Source organism: Leucopleurus acutus (assembly GCF_964270905.1).
Source record: "Leucopleurus acutus genome assembly, chromosome: 2".
Classification (NCBI taxonomy): domain Eukaryota; kingdom Metazoa; phylum Chordata; class Mammalia; order Artiodactyla; family Delphinidae; genus Leucopleurus; species Leucopleurus acutus.
This window is the reverse complement of record NC_139143.1, coordinates 184618620-184640612: the sequence shown is the minus strand read 5'-3', so window position 1 is coordinate 184640612 and position 21993 is coordinate 184618620. Positions and strand designations below refer to the sequence as shown.

The following is a 21993-nucleotide window of genomic DNA, read 5'->3' as shown; positions in this document are numbered from 1 at the left end:
TCGGCGGTTCCGGGCCCAGCAGCAGTGCGCCGAGGGAGGCCCGCGCGGACAAGGCCCAGGCGGCGGGGTTGCGCGGCGCGGCCTCGAGAGGTGGCGCGAGCAGGAACCAGAGCTGGGGTCGCCATCGATGCGCAGGGGTCCAAGCCTAGACTTTGGGAAACATTTGAAAGCCACGAGGAGGGATGGGAAGTCGAAGGCGCGCGGGGACACCCGGGGCTGGAGCCCAGCCACGGGGATGGGGGTGGGGGTATAGGAAAGCCCGCTCCCCATCGCCCACCCCTTCTCCAGTCCCAACCAGGCAGAGCATTTACTCCGTGGTCTCGAAAAAGTGGCTAGGGCCCTTTGGACCTCGGTCGGAGACAATGATAATTATCCCTGCCCCCCCGCCCCCATATCTCCGCTCCTCCGTTTTGAGGATGGGAGAGAGAATGCGGAAGGTACCAGACAGGCTGCGGGGCTGCGAATTGTGATTTCCATGCTAAAGACCGTCCGACCTATTGAAAAAAGCTGGCTCTAGATTCAGAGAAGGCTCAGGCTCCTTTCCCCTCTGCTCCTGTCTGTGTGACCTTGGGCAGATCCTGATACCTCTTCTGCCTCCTGAGCCTCCCTTAGAGGCTATTGTGAGGTGCCAGTAAAGACAATCAGAGCTCACCTTTTACTGAGCTTCTGCTGTGTCCCAAGCTCCTTGTACCCCCTCTAGGAGGTAAGTATTGTTCCTGGCCCCATTTTACAGAGGAGGAAACTGAGGCTCAGAGAGGCCCAGTGACTTTCCTGAGATAGTCAATGGCAGTGCTGGGAGGGAACCTCCACCACCACGGGGTGCTGCGAATATTGGGTCCTGGGGAGAGGATCAGGTCTGTAGTGTAGCTTTCAACAACCACAGGAGAGCCATGGCGGTGGGGAACATCAACGAGCTGCCCGAGAACATCCTGTTGGAGTTGTTCACGCACGTGCCCGCCCGCCAGCTGCTGCTGCGTTGCCGCCTGGTCTGCAGCCTCTGGCGAGACCTCATCGACCTCGTGACCCTCTGGAAGCGCAAATGCCTGCGTGAGGGCTTCATTACCAAAGACTGGGACCAGCCCGTGGCCGACTGGAAGGTCTTCTACTTCCTCCGCAGCCTCCACAAGAACCTCCTGCATAACCCGTGTGCCGAAGGTGGGGTGCAGACTGGGTATGATGTGCCCCCAAACACACAGACTGTCGTGATACCAGCTAACATTCATTAGGCGCTTACTATGAGCCAGCCAGGCACTTTGGAGGGTTTAATTCCTTTCTCACAATAATCCTAAGAGTAGGTACTATTAGGCACCCATTTTTCAGATGGGAAAACTGAGGCCAAGAGTGGCATTGTTCCACTCTTATTCCACTCTGAAGGTTATTTCCCCAGTGACCTTTCCTAGGAGAGGGAATGTTGGCCAGTTGGAATGAATTGTGCCCAAGACACAAGACCAGGAAGTCAGAGCCATATTTTCTTGGCCTGGCTCCCAGACTCCAGGACTAGGCCTACTAGGACTGCCCAGAAGACAAAGGGGGCTTTGCTTATGAGAGAATGAGAGATCCGGTCTTCTTCCCAGCACATTCCAACAAAAGGTAAAACAAAACTTCTACGGTCATCCAGAGCCCCCTCTTTTCCCTTGCTGTGCTGTAAATGACTAAGTAGACACTTTGATGGCATGAGAACCTCAATCTCTATTATGTGGCCAAATTCTGGAGCAAAATGATAGTAAAACAACCCCAAGCTGTCCACAGCTTTCAGATGCCTGCCTCACTTGACTCCGCAACGGCCATGTTCTTCACCAGCATGTTGACAAACTATGGTCCATAAGCCAAATCTGGCCTAGGAGCTACGAATAGTTTTTATGGTTTTAAAGGGTTATTTAAAAAACAAACAAAAAGGGCTTCCCTGGTGGTGCAGTGGTTGAGAGTCCGCCTGCCGATGCAAGGGACACGGGTTCGTGCCCCGGTCCGGGAGGATCCCACATGCTGCAGAGCAGCTGGGCCCGTGTGCCATGGCCGCTGAGCCTGCGTGTCCGGAGCCTGTGCTCCGCAACGGGAGAGGCCACAACAGTGAGAGGCCCGCGTACCGCAAAAAAAAAAAAAAAAAAAAAAAAAATCTTAAACAAACAAAACAAGACACTATGTGATAGAGTCAACATGTAGCCCACAAAACCTGAAGTATTCTGACCCTTTATGGAAACAGTTTGCCAGCCCCTGTTCTTGACCCTGGTTTACAGAGGACAAAACCAAGGCTCAGAGAGAGAAAGCACCTTGCCTAAGGTCACAGAGCCCAGTATTGGTAGAGCCGGGACTAGACCCAGATCTGTCTGACTGGCACCAGAGCATTCCATCCCAGAAGTAGTCTGGTTGTTCCCATCATCAGGATTCCCGGTAGAAATCAGTCACCGTGGTGCCTGGCACACAGGCAGCACCTAGTACAAGGCAGGCACTGTTGATGTGCAGGGTTCCCCAGCACGGGGCTTGAGGGCAGCTGCTGAAATCCAGGGAGAGGTGCCAGGAGCAAGGGGCACTTGGGAGGCGGCCACTGAGGGGCTTCCCTTTGATACGAACTCTGCTTTCCCACCAGAGGGGTTTGAGTTCTGGAGCCTGGACGTGAATGGAGGCGATGAGTGGAAGGTGGAGGAGCTCTCTGGAGACCAGAGGCAGGAATTCCCCAATGACCAGGTCAAGAAATACTTCGTGACTTCTTATTAGTAAGATCCGAGGGGTCTCGGGGCGGGGAGGGGGGGAAGCCCAAGTCACTGCACCTTGGGGTCTCTCCTGCTCTGGGAGGGGCAGTCCTAGCCCCCCAGTGCCCTAGTGGCGAGCCCCAGCCCCTCCCACCCCTCCACCCACCCCCAGCACCTGCCTCAAGTCCCAGGTGGTGGACCTCAAGGCTGAAGGGTATTGGGAGGAGCTGATGGACACCACACGGCCAGACATCGAGGTGAAGGACTGGTGAGTGCTTGGGGCGAGGGTTTGGGGGGGCCCTGCCACTCAGGTGCCCCACCCGCACCCTGCCCCCCCATCTCCAAGGCCCTGAAGGGCCCTTCCTCCGCCTGCAGGTTCGCAGCCAGGCCAGACTGCGGGTCCAAGTACCAGCTGTGTGTTCAGCTCCTGTCGTCAGCGCATGCGCCTCTGGGGACCTTCCAGCCAGACCCAGCAACCATCCAGCAGAAGAGCGATGCCAAGTGGAGGGAGGTGTGTGAGCGGGGAAGGGGACAGGGGGCACATTGTCCAAGGCTGAGACTGCAGTCAGACAGGCCCAAGTTGAGATCCCAGTTCTGCTGCTTCTTACCTGGGCTTTGGCTGCTCTGAGCTCTCAAAGATTATCAGTGAGATGATGCTGGTAAAGCCATGTTCAAAAAGATTGACTATTATTAATTACTAATATCAGTTATTACTATTATCTAGGTTAGGGTTCAGTGAACTTTTTCTTAAAAGGCCAGATACAAATAGTTTAAGCTTTGCAGGTTTTACTGTATCACAAATACTCAGCTCATCAACTCTGCCGTTGTGTTGTGAAAGCAGCTTTAGCAAATGGGCATGACTGTGTTCCAATAAAACTTTATTTACAAAAACTGGCAGTGGGCCCCTAGACCATAGTTTGCCAACTTCTGATCCAGACCAGTGCTCTCCAGTAGACCTTTCTGCAGTGATAGAAATGGTCTGTCTGGGACTTCCCTGGCCTGGACTCGGTGCTTTCACTGCCACGGCCCCAGGTTCAGTCCCTGGTCAGAGAACTAAGATCCTGCAAGTGGTGTAGCACAGCCGAAAAAAAAAAAAAGAGAGAGAAAGAAAGAAATGGTCTGTCTGCCCTGTCCAGTTTGGTAGCCAAGAGCCACATGTGACAATTGAAGACTTAATAAGAGCCAGTTCATAGTACGACTAGGAACTGAATTTTTAATTTTATCCAACTTTAATTAATTTTAACTTAAATAACCACATGTACTCAGTGATGAGTGTATTGGACATCCTTTGGCAGCTTGCAAAATTTCCTTCAGTTCATTTGATCTGCACTTAGATAATCCCGTGGAGTGGACCCAGCAGGATTTTGCTCCATTTTACAGATGAGGAAACTGAGGAGACACAGACAGGGGAGGTGGTCTGCCCCAAATCAGAGTGAGGACTAGAATTCCATTCTGCTGACTCTGGGTTGAGCACTGAGACCTCAGCCCATCCTGGTCCCCTCACCCCCTCAGGCAGTACCCCGCTCAGGGTCAACTCCCCTGACCGCTCTCCTTCCCTCCACCTGCCCCCGCCCCCCAGGTCTCCCACACGTTCTCCAACTATCCACCCGGCGTCCGCTACATCTGGTTTCAGCACGGCGGCGTGGACACTCACTACTGGGCCGGCTGGTACGGCCCGAGGGTCACCAACAGCAGCATCACCATCGGGCCCCCACTGCCATGACGCCCCCGAGCCCCCAGCCACCTAACCCCAACTGATAAACTGCTGTCAGAGATGGGCTGGGCTTGGGAAGGGGAGGTAGAGGCCAGGCTCTCCCAGACTTCCTAGTTCATCCTTGCCCCCCCCCAGTTGCCTCTTCATGGAGCCTCTTCGTTTGTACAGCCTTCATATGTTATGGGTAGCTAGCTCTCTGCCCGGGGGTCTCAACCTGAATGAGGGGGCCCCTGAGGTTGGGGGGGTGCATGGTGTTCCCCCAGATGCCTCTGAGGGAGGGTCTCCAAGCTCTGCTGGTAACCTAGATCTATGTGTCTACCTTCCCTTGCTGGGTCATTTCTCACTGTCTTCTTTGAGGGCCCTCAGACCTGGGACAGCCAGGACATCTGGCAAGCCTGTGGCTGCCCTGCATAATGCAGATGCTGAGCGATGATGTAGCTCAGACAGGTCTGGGAGTGGAAGGATGGCTCTGCTGGCCCATCCTCTGCCCCATTCTCTGCCACTCCCAGGCTTTCTCACTCTGTCCGCCTGCTTAGCGAGGTGGCTTTGGTCCAGAGGCTCAGGCCTGGTCTGAGATAGGCAGGCCCAGGGTGGGGTGGGGTCCCGGCCAAGTCTGGACTCTCTTCACTGTCAGTGAAGCCCCAGAAGCCACATGTGTATTAAGTGAGGGCAGGGCTGTCCAAAATATCCCCCTGGAATCCTGCACACGGCAACCCAGGGCAGGTGAGGGGCAGGGTCGGGCCCTGAGAGCTGGGATGTGTGAGCCCTGGATGAGTGGGATGGGGGGGCGGTTCAAGGACCACCTGTCCACCTCCATGCCTAGGCCAGGCACTCTGTGGCTTGGAGAGCATTCCAAGCGCCCACCCTACCCTTGGAACTGCCATTCCCAGGACCTCCCCACCCTGTCGGACCACGTTCCTGCCTCTCCCTCCTGCTGGAAAGAGAGCAGTTCTCCTACCCCTGATGCATGTGGCCAAATAAAAGGTGTTCCCAGCCCAACGTGTGCCCTGTGCTTTCTGGGGGAAAAGGCAAACTTCATGGGAGGACTTGCCCCTTGCCCATAGAAGCTGCAACTTATATGGCTCTGTCCAAGGTACAGAGAGGGGTTGACATTTCAGGAGCCAGACTTCGAAGAATGAGGGTCCTGGGACAGACCCCTGGACAAGCTGCAGACATCTCGCACGCAGCAGCCCTCCAGTACTGCCACCTTCCTCTGGAGGCCTGGCCGCAGGCTGGCAGTGGAGTGTGCAGATATCTTGGGCAACTCTTGCCATCCCAGGCACTACTTACTGTTGTTTTTTTCACTGCCCAGAGCTTTACTGATAACAGACAAAGCCAAAGAATTTATAATGGTGCCTGGCACACAGTAGGTGCTCAATAACTACTGTTAAATTGCATTATCTGACTCAACAGTGCGCTAGATTAGGGCCTCAACCAGGGCAAGGACTGTCACGGACCAGGGTTCTTGGCCTCCTTAATCAATAGAAATTGATAAGAGGCCAGACAAGAGTTTCAGATAAGGCTTTCCTGGGACCCCTGCTGCAGCAAGAGGGAGTGAAATCAAGCAACAGTTTCCCTTGCTGGATCCCTCGCTCACTCTGGGGGAGTGGGGGAGCTGGTTCCTTGTATAGGGTGAGGGGAGGGGTGGCTTAGGTGGTCTGCCCACCCCTTTGGTGGTGGTGTGTGCAGCGGGCATGTGCAGTACCCTGCTTTTGCTCCCAATGCTCTGTTTTTGGGCTCTTCAGAAGTGGCAGTTGGGTTTTTGGTCTTTTTGTATCTTGTTGTCCATAATTTGCCCCAACTGCACATGCACACAGTTATTTTTAGTCCCTTATAGTTTCTTTGTAGCTTGTCAGCTCAAGGAGATTGTCCAGGTGCGAGCACTGCAGCAAAGGGTCCCAGGTCCCAGCCTGTCTCAGGACCACCACCCACTAACTGTATGGCAAGTTAGCAAAACACACTCTTCCTCGGAGAATATGCAGCCCTGAGTTAACAACCTGGCCTGGATCAGGCACCCTTGGGCAGTGCACACCCTGCATGATCCCTTGTGGTTGGCTGAAGTAGGTGCTTGATAATTATTTGTGGAATGAAGAAAGGAATTAATGAACTTAATCCCAGCAAAAACGCAGAGCGGTTTTTACCTCTGAGTAAGTCCTAGGGACGGTACGAACCAGGCTCAAGGCCAGAGTTTCAGCAGTCACCCTCCAGGCGGGGGCCCACCTCCCTCTCTGCAGGGAACCGGAATAGAGGTCTAAGGAGTGGCCCCCAGAGGGGAAGGGCTAGGTCAGAAGGAGGCTCCGGCCTACCGGAGGGAAGTGGGAGCAGAGAGAAATTGGGTCCCCACTGCTGAGCCGCCCACCGCCTGGAAGGAAAGACTGAGCTTCAGGAAACGAGGTCTGGAGCTCCCCTGACGCCGCCCCGACCCTGCGGACACTAGATTTCTTTGCTCGCGCCTGGGAAAGTGGTCCCGGCGTGGGGCGGGGCGAAGTCGCAGGAGCAGCAGGCTGGGGCCGCGAGGGAGGCGGTCCGAGCGCGGCGCGTGACGCAGGCGCCGGGCGGGGCGAGAGCTGACGGCGCCGCCGAGGCCGTAGGCTCCAGGCAGACCCCGAGCTCAGGTCGTGCCGAGCGCTCCGACCCGCGCCCAGATTTCGGCCCAGGCAGGGGACGGGTAGGGGGGCGACAGGTGCGGGAGAGGGCTTGGATGTTCGGCGCTGGGCGGGTCGTCGGGACGTTAACGGAGCCCGAAGACGCTGTCTCCGGCCGGCCGGGAAGCCGGCAGCCGCGGGAAGGGTGCCGGGGGGCGCCGCTTCCGGGCGGGGCGGGGCGCGGGGCGGGGCCAGCCTCTAGGGTCTGATAGCTCGGCGCGGAACGCTTCGCTTCCCGGCAAGGCCGTTCCGGAGTATCCTCGGCGTCCGCGGCCACTCCGGCTTAACCTCGCGTGCAGCGCCCCGGCCAGGGGACAGTCTAGGAACTCGGCACCGTCACGCCCGCAGGACCTGGGACGGGGGCCTAACTTCCCCAAGCCGCAGTTTCCGTTTTCGGAAATGGGCTTAGTAACAGTGTCTCGAGTGGTTGTAGGGAGGGTCTATGGAGAAAAGGCCAGCGTGTGGCCCTGGGCCTAGTACGTGGGAAGCCCAGTCGATGCGAGGTGGCTTCTTAGAACTGATGTGGACGTTTCCACCCCAGAATGCCCCAGGATGACCTTCACCCCCTCCACCCTTCTGCATTCAGGCTTTGGGGATGGAGTCTAGGGATGACATGCGACCAGAGCGAAAGACCAGACTTTGGACGATAGGTCGAGCAGGTGTTTGTACCTAAGACGCCTCTAACTCGGAGCCCAGGGACTTTTATTTGGCCTAGACAATGCTTTTAGAAGTTGCCAACATTTAAAATTTGACAGATTTCATGTATTTAAAAAATGTTTAAAATTCCTGAAAAATGGGAAGACCTGGCCGCATGGAGTATTTTTCCATCATAACATTTTGCACAAGCTGCAAGTACCTTATTTATCTGTTTTTTGGGGGGTTTTTTCTCTGATAATGGAAAAATACTTCTCCCTGGGCAGGTGCCAGAGTGTGTGCCCACCCTCATTTTTTTTAATGGGATGAAAGCTTTGAGAAGACTGTGAGCTGTGTGAAAATTAAAAAAGGGAAACCTCACTAAAATGGAGTCAGGAAATGAGGAAGAGGAACACTTGACAGTCAGTACAATCCCAACATCAAGAGGCATACTTAGCATACCTGGCAGGAAGTGAGACTACTACTGCCAGCAGGAGGAAAAAATGATTTTCTCTTTGCCTGGCAACAGCTCAGCCAATGAGAGACTGTCACAACTCAACCAATGAAAAGCCATTATACTTCCAACTCCCCGTGTCTTCCAATGGGCTTTTTGTTTATAACGGCCCCACCCAATTTTCCCTTCTCCTCTGTAAAAGAGTCTCTTCTCCTTTGCTTAACAGGACGTGTAAGTGGTTCGCCATAGTTGCATATCCTGCCTTGCAGTTATTTGCTGCTCCCAAATAAACCTGTTTTGCAAGTAAAATAAGCGGCTATTTTATTGTTTTAGGTTAACATTCCACGGAGGTTTCACTGAGATCCAGAGAAGACCCCCAACAACTCCGAGGCTGGTGAGCAAACAGGTGCTGGTACCCACAGATCCCACAGAACTCACTGCTTTCTCACCAACTTTGCAGTTTGAGGGTAAGTTTTTCTCCTGGATCTGAGCTCCGCTCTTTTCGCGTTTTGAAGCTCTCCAGGTTTTCTTTGGGATCTGTGTGAAGGCTTCGTCCTTTTTCGTTAAGGCCTTGTTTGTCTGTGAGTACTTGGTTGGCACTTTAGTCTCACTCTTGAAATCACGCTGTTCCAACTGGAACTGTGCTAGCTTTCAGTCCGACTACTTTTGGAACCAGGCTGTTCCTATTGAAACTGTGCTGGTATTTGGCCTGTGGGCTGTTTAAGGATGATTCTTTTGCTCTAGAGAAAAACCCCTGAAAAATGGGATCCCAGTTATCTAAATGTTTTGAGGGTGCCCCCCACACACCTTTTCAGGGACCCTGGGCAATTTTATGTTTAAAAACTGCTGTCTCTCCTTATATACATTTTTAACTAAATGGACCAATTGAAACAGACGTAATTTAGAACACCAGTGACCAGAATGGGGAACTTCTGAACTCCCCAAACTTCCTTTCTTAAAATTGTGTTAGACTGCCACAGATCTGCAGTTGTCAAAACTGAATTGGACACCAATTTTGATTGGTATTTTAAGGCTTCCAAAACGTATCAGGAGTCTAAAATTGCCTCTTTGCAATATACAATTTTTAAAGTAACTGAGGCAAATAAAATATTAAAATAAGACAAAATGGCTTCTGAGGTCTCCTTTTCCCCTACCCCGTCTTCTTTGTCTCTGGATACTGGCAGTCGTCTTGTGCTCAAGCCCATCCCAGGCGCCATCTTCCTTTCCTTCTGCACCTCCCCAGTCTACTTCTCTCGCTGAACTTCCCTTTTTCCCTACAGCTCCGCTGACTCTCCCTGCTCCCTCCTCTGAGCCTATCAGAACCTCCTCCTTAAAGTTAATCTTCTGAGGATTGAAATAAACCCCAAATTACTTATGTTCCCTGGACTAAGCCAAATTGTGAGCCATAGTTCAAGAGGTTCCTAAAGTGACTGAGGACCCCCTTAGGTTTGCTGAAGATGTTAATACTTGTTCAAACCTACCAGTCTGGTTTCTCAGATTTATATCAGTTAGTCCACGTGCTTGTTGGTGAGAGTCAAGCAAACACTGGATGAAAGTGTTTCATGGGAACATTCTGGAGGGGATTTAGAAGGGCAATCCCCTAACTTTTGGCAAGAGGCTAGAACACTCAGTGAAAACCTCCACCGAGGAATTGTAGTAGCCTCTCCTAAGCCTGTTGATCAGAACAAAGGTCAGCCTTGCATACAAAAATCTGATGAACCTGTTCATGGCTATTCTAACCGACTTCAGGTTATTTTTAAAGAAAACTCTGGTCTTTCTTCAGATGTTGAGTCCACTAGGGTAACTGTCACCTCCATGTTTATTAATGGGCTGAACCAGGATCTTCTTCTTTTATTTAAAAGAACCAGGATGGAATGGGAAACTGTGTCCACGCTAGATTCATTTGGCAGATCAGCTCACTTGCACCCTAGATGAGTCACCAAAAAGAAAAACCACTAAATTCTTTTGTTTGTTTGTTTGTTTTTTTGCGGTACAAGGGCCTCTCACTGCTGTGGCCTCTCCCATTATGGAGCACAGCTCCGGACGCGCAGGCTCAGCGGCCATGGCTCACGGGCCCAGCCGCTCCGCGGCATGTGGGATCTTTCCAGACTGGGGCACGAACCAGTGTCCCCTGCATCAGCAGGCGGACTCTCAGCCACTGCGCCACCAGGGAAGCCCAAACCACTAAATTCTTAATCTTCAACTCCAGCAAATGAAGGTCCCTAAACAAAACCAAAAACCTAATTTCTGCTATTGCAAAAAGCCAGGGCATTGGAAAAAAGACTTACAAATTTAAGCGTTCCAGGAGTTTTCAGCCCTCTCAGCCTTTCTGGTGTCCTCCTAATGCCCAATGAGGGGGCCCTGAGGAACTACAGGGGCTCTTCCCAATCCTCCCTGTTAATCAGCTCGAAGAAACAACTCTCCAGATTGGGAAGGAATCTCTGTCCTTACTGACAGCGGGGCCACGCTCTCGGTGCTCAGCCCCACTGCAGAGCCCTAATACAGTTCCCATAGTGGCAATCTCTGATGATCCTCAACAGGCTCCTATCTCTGAACCTTTTCCCTTTTGTTTAGGCCCTTTGAGAGAGCCACACTTTCTCTCCTTAGCTCGTCTCCCTCCATTCACTTATTAGGCCAAGACTTCTTGGAAGAGTATTATGCCGAATTTCTTTCTCCCAAAAGAGGGAAATAATTCTAGAATTTGACAGTAGCCATCTAAATAGCCAACCTGGTAAATTAAAAGACACTTCGACATCTTTTATTTGTTCTGTTTCCAGCACTGCTGGGGCCGATTCTTGAAACACTGATCATTTGTCCCTATTGAATCAGCCACCACCCTCCTTATAGGCAAAAATCTCCAACTGATATTGGCAAAATTCACAGTGTACCTCCCATTAAGATCCAACTAGATCCCTCTAAACTCTTTTCAGAATTAATCAGTACCCTGTAAGTAAAGAAGCCCTTCAGATAGAAAACCCATGATAGAAGATTTCAAGGCTCAGGGCCTCACTATCCCTTGCACTAGTCCCTGTAATACACCTGTTATACCTGTGAGAAAACCCAAGGGCTGAGGATGGAGGTTTATCCAGGACCTCTGAGCAATAAACATTGTTATCTCTCAACACCCAGTTGTTCCTAACCACTGCATGCTACTGACATCCGTTCCCACTTGAAGCAAGTTTTTCACTGTGACTGATCTATGCAGTGTATTTTTCAACTCATTCTAGTTGATAAGGCTAGCCAATATCTTTTTGCCGTCACCTGGGACGGACAACAATATACTCGTATAGCAGTGACCCAGGGTTTCACAGAAAGTCCTTCTTACTTTTCACAAATCTTGAAAGCTGATTTGGATGATATAAAGTTTTCTGCAGGTTCTACTTTGTTACATTATATAGATTTTTTGCACCTATGCTGTCCTCCTCAAACCTCCTCACAGGAAGACAGCATCCACCGGCTAAAATTTTTGGCCTTAAAGGGACATAAAGTCTCCAAAGAAAAATGGCACTTTGCTCAAACTCAGGTTCGGTATTTAGAGCACGTGATCGCAGAACAGGGACTACTGGATCTAGATAGACTCCATGACATCCTGAACTGCCCAGAATCAAACACTAAGCTCCGAAGGTTTTCTTGGGCTATCTGGCTACTGTTGAAATCGGAGTCCAATTTTCTCTCTCCTGGCTCAGCCCCTACGTGCTTTATTAAAAACCAGCAAATCTGACCCCATTAATTGGGGAGATCAAGATGACACAGCTTTTGAAGACTTAAGGAAAAGCTTAATGAGACTACCTGCCCTTGGGCATCCTAATTACCAGCTTCCCTTTTCTCTCTTTGTATGTGAGAAGGCAGGGAATGTCCTCGGAGCCCAAAAACGGGGGGCTTGTAGGAACTGTGCTGGTATTTGGCCTGTGGGCTGTTTGAGAATGATTGTTTTGCTCTAGAGAAAAACCCCTGAAAAATGGGATCCCAGTTATCTAAATGTTTTGAGGGTATTGTAGCCAACAGCGTATTGTAGGGTACTGTAGGGTATTGTAGCCAACAGCTGGACCCTGTGGCACAGGTATATCCCCCTTGCTTCAAAGCCATTCCTTCTACTGTCCTTCTGGTTAAGGCCACCAAAGAGACAATCATGGGATCCCCTTTAACCATCTTCGTACCCCATCTTCGTACTGCATGCTTCCATGCAGTGGAAGCCCTCCTAAATTCTCGTCCACTCAACATTTTTCAGTCAGTTGCCTCACCTCTTATGAAATCCTTTTGCTAACTGCTCCTCACATAACTCTTTCACATTGCACCAACCTCAACCCTGCTACTCTTCTCCTCTCCTTCACTGACGAATCCCCTCACCACTGCCTGACCCTTACTGGTCACCCTTTGACTCCGTGTAATAATTTAGAGGAGACTCCTCTAACCAATGCAGATTTTTCATGGTTTACTGATGGTTCTTATTTAAAGGGGGAAAGTGGTAAAGATTGTGCTGGGTATGCCATTGCAACTCCTTTTGATATTGTTGAAGCAGCGCCTTTACCTACGGCTTAATTATGCAACAGGCTGAATTATATGCCCTCACTGAGGTTTGTAGTTTAGCCAAGGGCAAAACTGCAAACATTTATACTGATAGTCAGTATTCCTTTGGAGCAACCCATGACTTTGGAATAACATGGAAACAAGGTTTCCCTACCTCTAATGGGGAAAAGATTAAAAATGGCTCTTATATGCAAAATCAGTTAGGCGCTATACTCTTGACAGCTGCCTTGACTATTATTAAGATCCCTGGGCATTCCAGGCTTGAGTCCCTATAGGCTGAAAGAAACCACCTTGCTGATATTTCTGCCCCAGATGCTGCTCTCGAAGGAACCAATGACCAAACTTCTGGTATGATCCAAAAGGATGCTCCCCAAGATAACCATCTAGAAATGCCCAATGCCCCAGAAAAGGAAAAACAGTATTGGGGATCTAGGAACTGCTGGTTCAGTAGAAAGAGAAAACTCTGGTTTGGGCCAAATAACAAACTGGTCCTTCCAGAAATTCTGATTCCCACACCTCAGCACTGTACATGCATTGAACTCTTGGTCCAGTGACAAAATGATAGCATTCATGAATGAATGTTGGTGGGGAAATATTAATAAGGCCACAAAAAGTACCTCCCTTCTTGTCCCCCCTGTCCAAAATACAATCCAGGGAAACCTGTTTGCACTGTTCCCAGACACTTTGAATTGCGTAATGGGCCATTCAAAGTTTGGTAGATGTAGAGGGGAAAGCGGGGGAGGGATAAATCAGTAGATTGGGATTGACATATATATACTACTCTGTATGAAATAGATAACTAATAGGGACCTGTTGTATAGCACAGGGAACTCCACTCAATACTCTGTAATGACCTATATGGGAAAGAATCTAAAAAAGAGTGGATATACGTGTACGTATAACTGATTCACTTTGCTGTGCACCTGATGCTAATGCAACATCGTAAATCAACTATATTCCAATTAAAATAAAAGTTTGGTGGATGGATTTCACATAGCTGTCCCCATCTCATGGATATAAATATATTTTATTACATGGTCTGTATGTTTTCTCTTTGGATTGAAGCCCTCCCTTGCAGATAGGCCACTGCTTCTTCTGTGGCTACAATTTTGATAGAAAAGATTATCCCTACCTGGGGAACCCCTCTTGAACTTCACAGTGATCAAGGAACCCATTTTACTGGTCAGGTGCTTCGACAAGTTTGTGCTCTTTAACTGGTTTTACAACATTTTCACTGTACTTTCTATCCTCAATCCTCAGTTAGTGGAACGTTCTAATGGCAATATTAAGACCTAGTGGGCAAAATTCAGAGAGACCCTCCCCCAAAAAAGCATTGCCATCGGTCCTTCTAAATCTCAGATCCACCCCTTTCAGAACTCAAACTCTCACCCTTTGAGGTAGTCACAGGACACCCAATGTTCCTTGCCCCACCCACTTTTGACCCACAGCTGATGAAAGAAGATATATTTCAATATTGTAAAGGTCTGATTGCATCTATTAAAAATAACAATGCTTGGTAGAGCAATCTTCTTCATAGTGCGCTCTTGGGAGACGAAGACCTTAAGCATCACACCTTTCAACCTGGAGATTTCATGTACTGGAAAAGACACCTCGAGAAGGACTCTCTTCAACCTCACTGGAAAGGCCCCATCAGGTACTGCTAACCTACCCTTGTGCCTCCAAACTTCAGAGAACAGACTCTTGGATTCATGTGACACATCTAAGAAAGCACCAGACCCTAACTGGACCTGCACACCGTCTGGTGACCTGAAGGTAAAGATTTCCTGGATTTGAAGCAGATGACATCTGATGAGACAGCTTGCCCAAGATGTCTAGACAAGGCCTGTTAGAAGGTTTAGAATTCACAGAAGTGTCTTTCTTTCATCTAGACTATAAAACTGACTCTGGATTCTTATCCAAATTCAGTTTCTTGAATTTTCAACCTACAGTCTGTATCATTGATGAAACATCTGATTCTGAACAGTTTCTTTTGAGATAACAATACTGTTTAATTACTTCATGTTTATTCCTACACTGTGTCATTCCAAAATTCTTTTTTTTAATTTAATTTTTTTTATACAGGAGGTTCTTATTATCTATTTTTTACATATTAGTTTATATATGTCAATCTCCCAATTCATCCCACCACCACCACCACCACCCCCTGCTTTCCCCCCCTTGGTGTCCATACGTTTGTTCTCTACATCTGTGTCACTATCTCTGCCTCGCAAGCTGGTTCATCTGTACTGTTTTTCTAGATTCCACATATATGTGTTAATATACGATATTTGTTTGTCTCTTTCTGACTTACTTCACTGTGTGTGAGTCTCTAGGTCCATCCACATCTCTACAAATGACCCAGTTTCGTTCCTTTTTATAGCTGAGTAATATTCCATTGTATATATGTACCACATCTTCTTTACAAAATTCTTGTTTAATTCCTTCAGTTTTGAGTGTGCCCTTGCTGTATTCACTATTCTAAGATACAGACTTTTGGATGGGAAATTCCTGAGAGATCTTCCTCCTACCCCTCCTTGTTACTCAAATGTGACCACAATAGGTTTCCAATCTGTGCACTTTCCCTCTGACATGGGACAGGACACCCAGAAAAGATTCTTCCTGGCATCACGGGACAAAAGGCCACTGAATGCTGATTTAAAAAACAGACAAAAACCCTGACTCTTGATCAGTGATGCTTTTGGAGAAAGATCTTGATCAAAAGGGGGAAATGTGAAAATTAATGAAGCGAAACCTCACTAAAATGGAGTTGGGAGGCCAGAAGGGGGGAGTACTTGACAGTCAATACAGGAAGAATCAATACAGATCTCTGGCAGGAAGTAACACTACTAGTGCCAGCAGGAGGAAGAAAGATTTTCTCTTTTCCTGGCAACAGCTTAGCTAATGGTAGACTGTCACAACTCAGCCATTGAAAAGTCACTATATTTGGAACTCCCAGTTTCCTCCAGCAGACTTTTTGTTTATAACAGTCCCTCCCAACTTCCCCATCTCTTCTATAAAAGAATTCCCTCTGCTTTGCTTAACAGGACTTACAAGTGGTTCACCAGTTGCACGTCCCAAATTTCAATTCTTTGCTGCTCCCAAATAAATCTGTTTTGCTGGTAAAATATCTGGCTGTTTTATTGTTTTAAGTTAACAACTGCTTCTTTGGCCAAGTCGCAATGAAAAATGAAGTCTCCCCAGTGTCCCTACATGTCCCAGGAGAATATTCCCTTCCCCACCCATAAGCAGATAAGGCCTATCTGCTCCAGCCATCTTGAGTGACAGTGGCTACAGGCCCACTCCCACCCACCTGAGGGAATCCCCTTAGACAGCTGGATAACCAGGATCCCCCCAGGCAAGATTCAGGCCAAGGTGGTGGCACTGTAATTTTCCCAAAACCCTGTGCAATTCAGATGTAGGAGAGAGGAATGTGTTCTTGGGGGCGGGTACCTCTGCAACTACTGGAGAGTTGTTTGCCTCTGAGGCTAGGAGTGTGGTTAATGAGGCTGTGGAGCACTTCTCAACCAGCCCTGTGCTGAATGCTCTACTTGTACTAACTCAGTCCTCCCAGCCCTTCTGAGGTCGGGACAGTTACCACCTTTTTCGGGGGGGACTACCTTCCCAGCGAGTCACTCCAGGCCAGGATTCAAACCCAAGCCATCTTGCTTCTTCACCCTCAACGTGCTTTTCCGTTTCTGGGCATTTCAGAGTGGCCTGATGCCCAACCCAGAACTGTGTGGGGAGCCTCCTCGTTGGGATGTTTTATCACAGCTAAAGTGGGCAATTTGGGGAGAGAAAGTTTGTTTCTCAGCCCATCACTTAAATTGTGAGCTAGTCTGTGGATGTAATAAAGATTTTACGTTCTTTTTTTTTTATATGTATATTCTTTCCCTCACACTTTTTAAATTATATTTTTATTTTTGGCTGCATTGGGTCTTCGTTGCTGTGTGTGGACTTTCTCTAGTTGCAGCGAGCAGGGGCTACTTTTCCTTGTGGTGTGTGGGCTTCTCATTGCAGTGGCTTCTCTTGTTGTGGAGATTGGGCTCTAGGCGCGCAGGCTTCAGTAGTTGTGGCGCACGGGCTTAGTTGCCCCACGGCATGTGGGATCTTCCAGGACCAGGGATCAAACCCATGTCTCCTGCATTGTCAGGCGGATTCTTAACCACTGTGCCACCGGGGAGTCCCAAGATTTTATGTTCTAACGGTGAATTCATAGTATTAAAATAACATCACTGAAAACCTTTGCAGAGCTTACAGACAACAGCATGGCCTTGGCAAAATCTTACAGTTCTCCAGGCCCACCAACTGAAAATTAAGCAATTAATTTTTTAATGGGGGGTGGGGTCTCTTAAAAAATGAGTCCCTGAAGACTTTATCAATAGTTTTATTGCACTCTTTCAAATGTGCATAACATGTGGCCACTCTTTATTTTGAGGGTCTACCATGTACTGGAAAGGGGCTCCAGTGTTCCCTGGCCCAGGTCCCTGGGGATCTAAGGGGTCCACCTCCTTGGTCAGAGCTCATGAGCACTGTTGCTCCCCACAGGCCTATGCATGCTTCTCACCCCCCCACGGCCATGGCCCTGGTCAGCATCAACCAGCTGCCCGAGAGCATCCTGCTGGAGGTGTTCACGCACCTGCCCGCTCGCCAGCTGCTGCTGAACTGCCGCCCTGTCTGCAGCCTCTGGCGCGACCTCATCGACCTTGTGACCCTCTGGAAGCGCAAATGCCTGCATGAGGGCTACGTCACTGAGGACTGGGACCAGTCCGTGGCTGACTGGAAGGTCTTCTACTTTCTGTGCAGCCTCCGCAGGAACCTCCTGCGCAACCCGTGTGCCGAAGGTGGGCCGGGGCCTGCTGCTGGGCTGGTTCTGTCCCTTTCCTGAACCTCAGGGCCTTTGTACTTGCTGTTCCCACACTACCTGGAATGTTCTCTCATCACCACCACTCCCCCCAACACCTGTCATGCTCCCTTGGTCCCTCTCCTCATTCTTCAGGTTTCCGTTCAGAGATGTGCCCTGATCCCCCGTCTGCAAACAGTGCTCCCCACGTCTGTCACATCACCCCATTTCCTTCCTTCATAGCACTGGTCATAACCCGTAATAACGGAATCTTTTTTTTTTTTTTCTCTGCCACAAATTTCAAGTTCCTGGGGCCTGACAGATCTTGCCACTTTGCACCCTGTGTCCACATAGCATGTGCTCAGGAAACGTTTGTTGAATGAATAAGCACACTGCAGACCCCCTCCCCTTTAGTTCAGTCTGTGCTGCCTAACGTTGAGGGAGGGCTTCCTGTGTGCCAGGCACTAGTCTGAGGTCTTAGAAATGTCATCATCCTCCCGTCACCCCATGATACGAGGAAGGAAATGAACTTCAGAGGCAACTACGATCACATGGTTTGAGGCTCCTGTTTGGCTTATGTTCTCATATATTTGCCAGGCTTTTGTTTTTCTTCATTTAGTACCAGGCATCATGCTTCCTGTTTAGGTATAGCAGCAGTTGATGAAGAGGCATAGTTTGTACACTTAGAATCCCTTCCTCTCTTTATCCTCATGAAGATCCTGAGAGTTAGCCAGAGAAGAAGGGTTTGGCTCCATTTTATACATGGGGAGCGTGAGGCCCCCCACATGAGTGTCTTGCTCAAAGATCTAGAACTGCCCAGCTTCTGGGGTCCAGTCCTGACTGCTGAAGGCCCTTAGGCCCCTCTTCGAGGCCCCATAGACAGTGCCCCAGACACTCAGTCTCCTGGCCTGCCCCAAATCCTGCTCAGAAGCTGCCCAGCCAGGCCGGGCTACCAGCACAGCACACACAGCCCTGCAGAGCCGGCCACCCAGCCTTGCGCAGCTCTCCCTCTGCGCCTGCCCTGGGCACTGGCCCGCTCTGGATTTCTGAATTCCTCTTCTGGTTCTCTACTGGGGGGCTCCCAGGGCACCTGGGGAATAGATGTGGGCTCCTAGTAGAGGGAGCAAAGGAATAATTTGGAAAAGCTCTCCTGGTGATTGTTCTGGAAAGCCTGGGTAGAGAAGCACTGTTTCCTGAGGTCCTCTCAGCTCAGTCTGAAGGGGGAGATGGGAGAGACAGCCTTAGGCCTACAGACCTGCCAAGGCAACCTGGTGGGGACCCTTCCACCAATACGGGGTTACTACACATCACCAACCCAGAGGATGCCCAGCCCCCCAGTCCTCCCTCCTGCCCTGGGCAGAGGGGGTCCGAGTGGGCACAGCAGGTTCCCATGACCCACCAGCAAAGCCCCCCAGATCCCAGTATGTAGTTAACCTCCTGGACGTCGACGTCAGGGGAATGCCAGTCGTCTAGTAAGTGGTCTGAGTTGGGACAAACTCACATTAGCCATTAAGAACAGAATTACCGGGCTTCCCTGGTGGCTCAGTGGTTGAGAGTCCGCCTGCCGATGCAGGGGACACGGGTTCGTGCCCCGGTCTGGGAAGATCCCATATGCCACGGAGCGGCTGGGCCTGTGAGCCATGGCCGCTGAGCCTGCGCGTCCGGAGCCTGTGCTCCGCAACAGGAGAGGCCACGACAGTGAGAGGCCTGCGTACCACCAAAAAAACACCCAGAATTCCCCACACAGGCCCTTCATAATTTAATGGTTCGAGAACTGAAACTTGGGTATTTCCAGAGCCCCTGGGCAACGTGGAAGTGAGGAAAGGTTCTTTTAGAATTTCTGGTCATACTCTTTTCTTTTTTTCCAGCTTCACGTTAAGTGTTGACCCGCTAGGGACAAAGTGGGAGGCAGAGGGCCCAGATCAGGATTGCTGTGCTGGGCACAGGTGGGAAGGCGGGGAGGGGGGCTTGTAGGGCGGCTCCAAGGTGCCGTGGGGTGCATGCCTTGAGATCTGAGCCTTACCCGCTCCCTCCCAGGACCAGGTGGAGAGGGCCAGGCTGAACATTCACCCAGAGGGTCTCACTGCAGCTTCTGTTTTCCCTAGAGGATATGAGATCCTGGAAAATCGACTCCAACGGAGGGGACCAGTGGAAGGTGGAGAGCCTCCCTGGGGCGCATGGCACAGACTTCCCTGACCCCAAAGTCAAGAAGTACTTTGCCACGTCCTATGAGTAAGATGAACTGAATTGAGAAGCTGTGTGGAGGGAAAAGGGTCCTGACAACCTTTTGCCAAATCCCAGGCCTAAGTGAGGGCCTGTGTGTGAAGCTCCAGAAAGGGGGTTCCAAAGCCAGCTCAGCACCTACCTCTTCCTGGGGCAGGAGGCAACTCAGTGGCTGGGTTGAGGCAAGTGGGGGAGGCGAGCAGTTTGAGGAGGCTGGGAGCCCGTTAGGTGGTTGGGGTAAGTCAGGGATGGTACAGGTTGTCCCCAGTCTAGGGGCCTGAGTTCACGGAAGCGCCCTCCTTGGGTGCCCGGGACACTGGGCCTAAGGACTGGGATGATCGCCACCCAGGCACCAGTGGGTCAAACTCCCTGCACGTTCCCCGCGGGCCTGCATGGAGGCAGGAGCCAGAGTCCTGTCCTGCAGCCCCTGCACCAGCTCCCTGGGTCTGGGCCACGCCTGGGGACGCACGCCTCGCCTCTGCTCCGCAGGATGTGTCTCAAGTCGCAGCTGATAGACCTCAAAGCCGAGGGCTACTGGGAGGAGCTACTGGACAAGTTCCGGCCGGACATCGTGGTTAAGGACTGGTGAGTGGGGCCTGCGCCCGAGTCCCACACTCTGCATCCCTCCCTCTGCTCTTCCTGAGAACCCCTCTCGGGAGGGCCCACTGAGCCCGGCGGAGTCCTGGGGCGAGTGCTGCCCCCCTCCCTACCGACAGGCCCAGCACTTACTCAACACTGCCCCCCGCCCCAACCCTGCATCAGCAGATGTTAGCCCCAGCTTACAGATGGGGAGACTGAGGCCTACAGATGAGTTGTCACTAACAGGCCCTGGAGCAAGAGATACTAGGACCCAGCCTCCCTGGACCTCGCAGATACTCACATGCCTGTCTGCCTCCCCTACCCCTTTCACTGTTCATCCCACGACTCTATCCCAAGCTCCTACTCTGTGCCCAGAACTTTGTCTGGCCTGGCCCAGGGCAGAAGCAGGACCCTAATGCCAGCCAGGCCCCAGGGCCACTACTCTGAGGGTGGGGGGTTGGGGCTTGAGAGGTGTGCAGGGCTGCAGTAGGGCTGACCAGAGGGGGAGCTCTGTGCAGCCCCCATCACACAGGCCACCCCTCCCGAACCTCCATTGTAATGTACCGGCGGCGACGCAGATCCTACAGCCCAGGACTTTATCTCTGTAGAGAGCCTTTGCTTTTTACGGTGACATCTTCACTGGAACACCCAGGAGGGTCGCCTCTTTTCTCAGATGGGATTATTGAGGCCCAGCGCAGACAGACTGCTTACCCCAGGGGCACAGTGGGGCACAGGGAGCCCTGCAGCCGGCTGGGCCTCGTGGGCAGAGCAGGGAAATGAGACTCGGGGCTCCGATTTGTGGGCCTGCTGCCTGCCCGCCTCCAGAGATGGTGGCCTCCAGGGCCACCTCTGTACTGGGGTGCACAGTCCCAAGCCCTCCCCCCCCCCCCAGGTTCGCCGCCAGAGCGGACTGTGGCTGCACCTACCACATCCGAGTACAGCTGGCCTCGGCCGACTACATCGTCCTGGCCTCCTTCGAGCCCCCGCCCATGACCGTCCATCAGTGGAACGATGCCAGGTGGACAGAGGTGAGGCCTCACCTGCTTGCCCCTCGCCATCCACTTCTCCCAAGGCCAGGATGGCAGGAAATCTGGGGCAGCCCCAGGGCCCAGAATGCACCAGTCCTCTGTCTAGAGTTCCTCCCTTCTGGCCGGGAGGCTCTCCCCTGCAGGACCTGACTCCAGCCGTCCCCTCTCCAGCTCAGTGGTCATCCTGTCTCATCCCCTCTTCAGTCCTGGTGGACACTTCCTTTCCCCTCCTCCCCCCAGGTCTCCCACACCTTCTCGGATTACCCTCCAGGTGTCCGCCACATCCTCTTCCAGCACGGGGGCAAGGACACCCAGTTCTGGGCAGGCTGGTACGGTCCCCGCGTCACCAACAGCAGCATCGTCATCAGCCACAGGGTGACCAGGAGCCCGGCCCCCTCCGTGGCTCCGCGCTAGACCATGCAGGGGCCAGAGGAGGTGGCCTGCCTGCCCTCCCCCCTCCCCCTCCACAGGCCCTCCTGACAGCCTGTCCTCTGACAGCCATTCATCCGTCTTCCATCTGGGCCAGCCGATTGCCAAAGGTCCCCTCCAGGCAAGGCATGAGCCTGTAGGGGGCAGCGAGGCCCCCTGCCCCAGTTCCCACCTGGGGCAAACCCACCAGTCTGTGAACTTAATTGTCACGTAGCTCTGACATTTTGTTGTAAT

At 51.4% G+C, this 21993-nt stretch overlaps 2 protein-coding genes across 4 annotated transcripts; both read left to right on the top strand.

Moving 5' to 3' along the window:
* Positions 1-890: 890 nt before the first annotated feature.
* On the top strand, positions 891-4410 carry FBXO44 (F-box protein 44; the record flags this gene model as incomplete). The annotated part of the gene is made up of 5 exons (XM_082833014.1): positions 891-1155; positions 2585-2711; positions 2860-2955; positions 3063-3198; positions 4267-4410. 5 exons carry the CDS (start codon positions 891-893, stop codon positions 4408-4410), a joined length of 768 nt encoding a protein of 255 aa, XP_082689140.1.
* Positions 4411-8426: 4016 nt separating this feature from the next.
* On the top strand, positions 8427-21967 carry FBXO6 (F-box protein 6). 3 transcript variants are annotated; one of them, XM_082833010.1, is made up of 7 exons: positions 8427-8600; positions 14198-14433; positions 17206-17501; positions 19606-19732; positions 20213-20308; positions 21195-21330; positions 21571-21967. In XM_082833010.1, exons 3-7 carry the CDS (start codon positions 17210-17212, stop codon positions 21742-21744), a joined length of 825 nt encoding a protein of 274 aa, XP_082689136.1. In that variant the 5' UTR covers positions 8427-8600; positions 14198-14433; positions 17206-17209; the 3' UTR covers positions 21745-21967. The 3 variants fall into 3 exon arrangements, with proteins under 3 accessions (XP_082689136.1, XP_082689137.1, XP_082689138.1); XM_082833011.1 differs by having other exon boundaries at positions 14181-14433; XM_082833012.1 differs by lacking the exon at positions 14198-14433.
* Positions 21968-21993: the final 26 nt, after the last annotated feature.

What these genes read in the sequence shown, in the direction of transcription:
- FBXO6 (XM_082833012.1), top strand. Translation starts at nt 17,210, where the DNA reads ATGCATGCTTCTCACCCCCCCACGGCCATGGCCCTGGTCAGCATCAAC. An exon ending in GCGCAACCCGTGTGCCGAAG is followed by an intron (nt 17,502 to 19,605) that starts GTGGGCCGGGGC and finishes TGTTTTCCCTAG; the next exon opens with AGGATATGAGATCCTGGAAA. An exon ending in GACATCGTGGTTAAGGACTG is followed by an intron (nt 20,309 to 21,194) that starts GTGAGTGGGGCC and finishes CCCCCCCCCCAG; the next exon opens with GTTCGCCGCCAGAGCGGACT.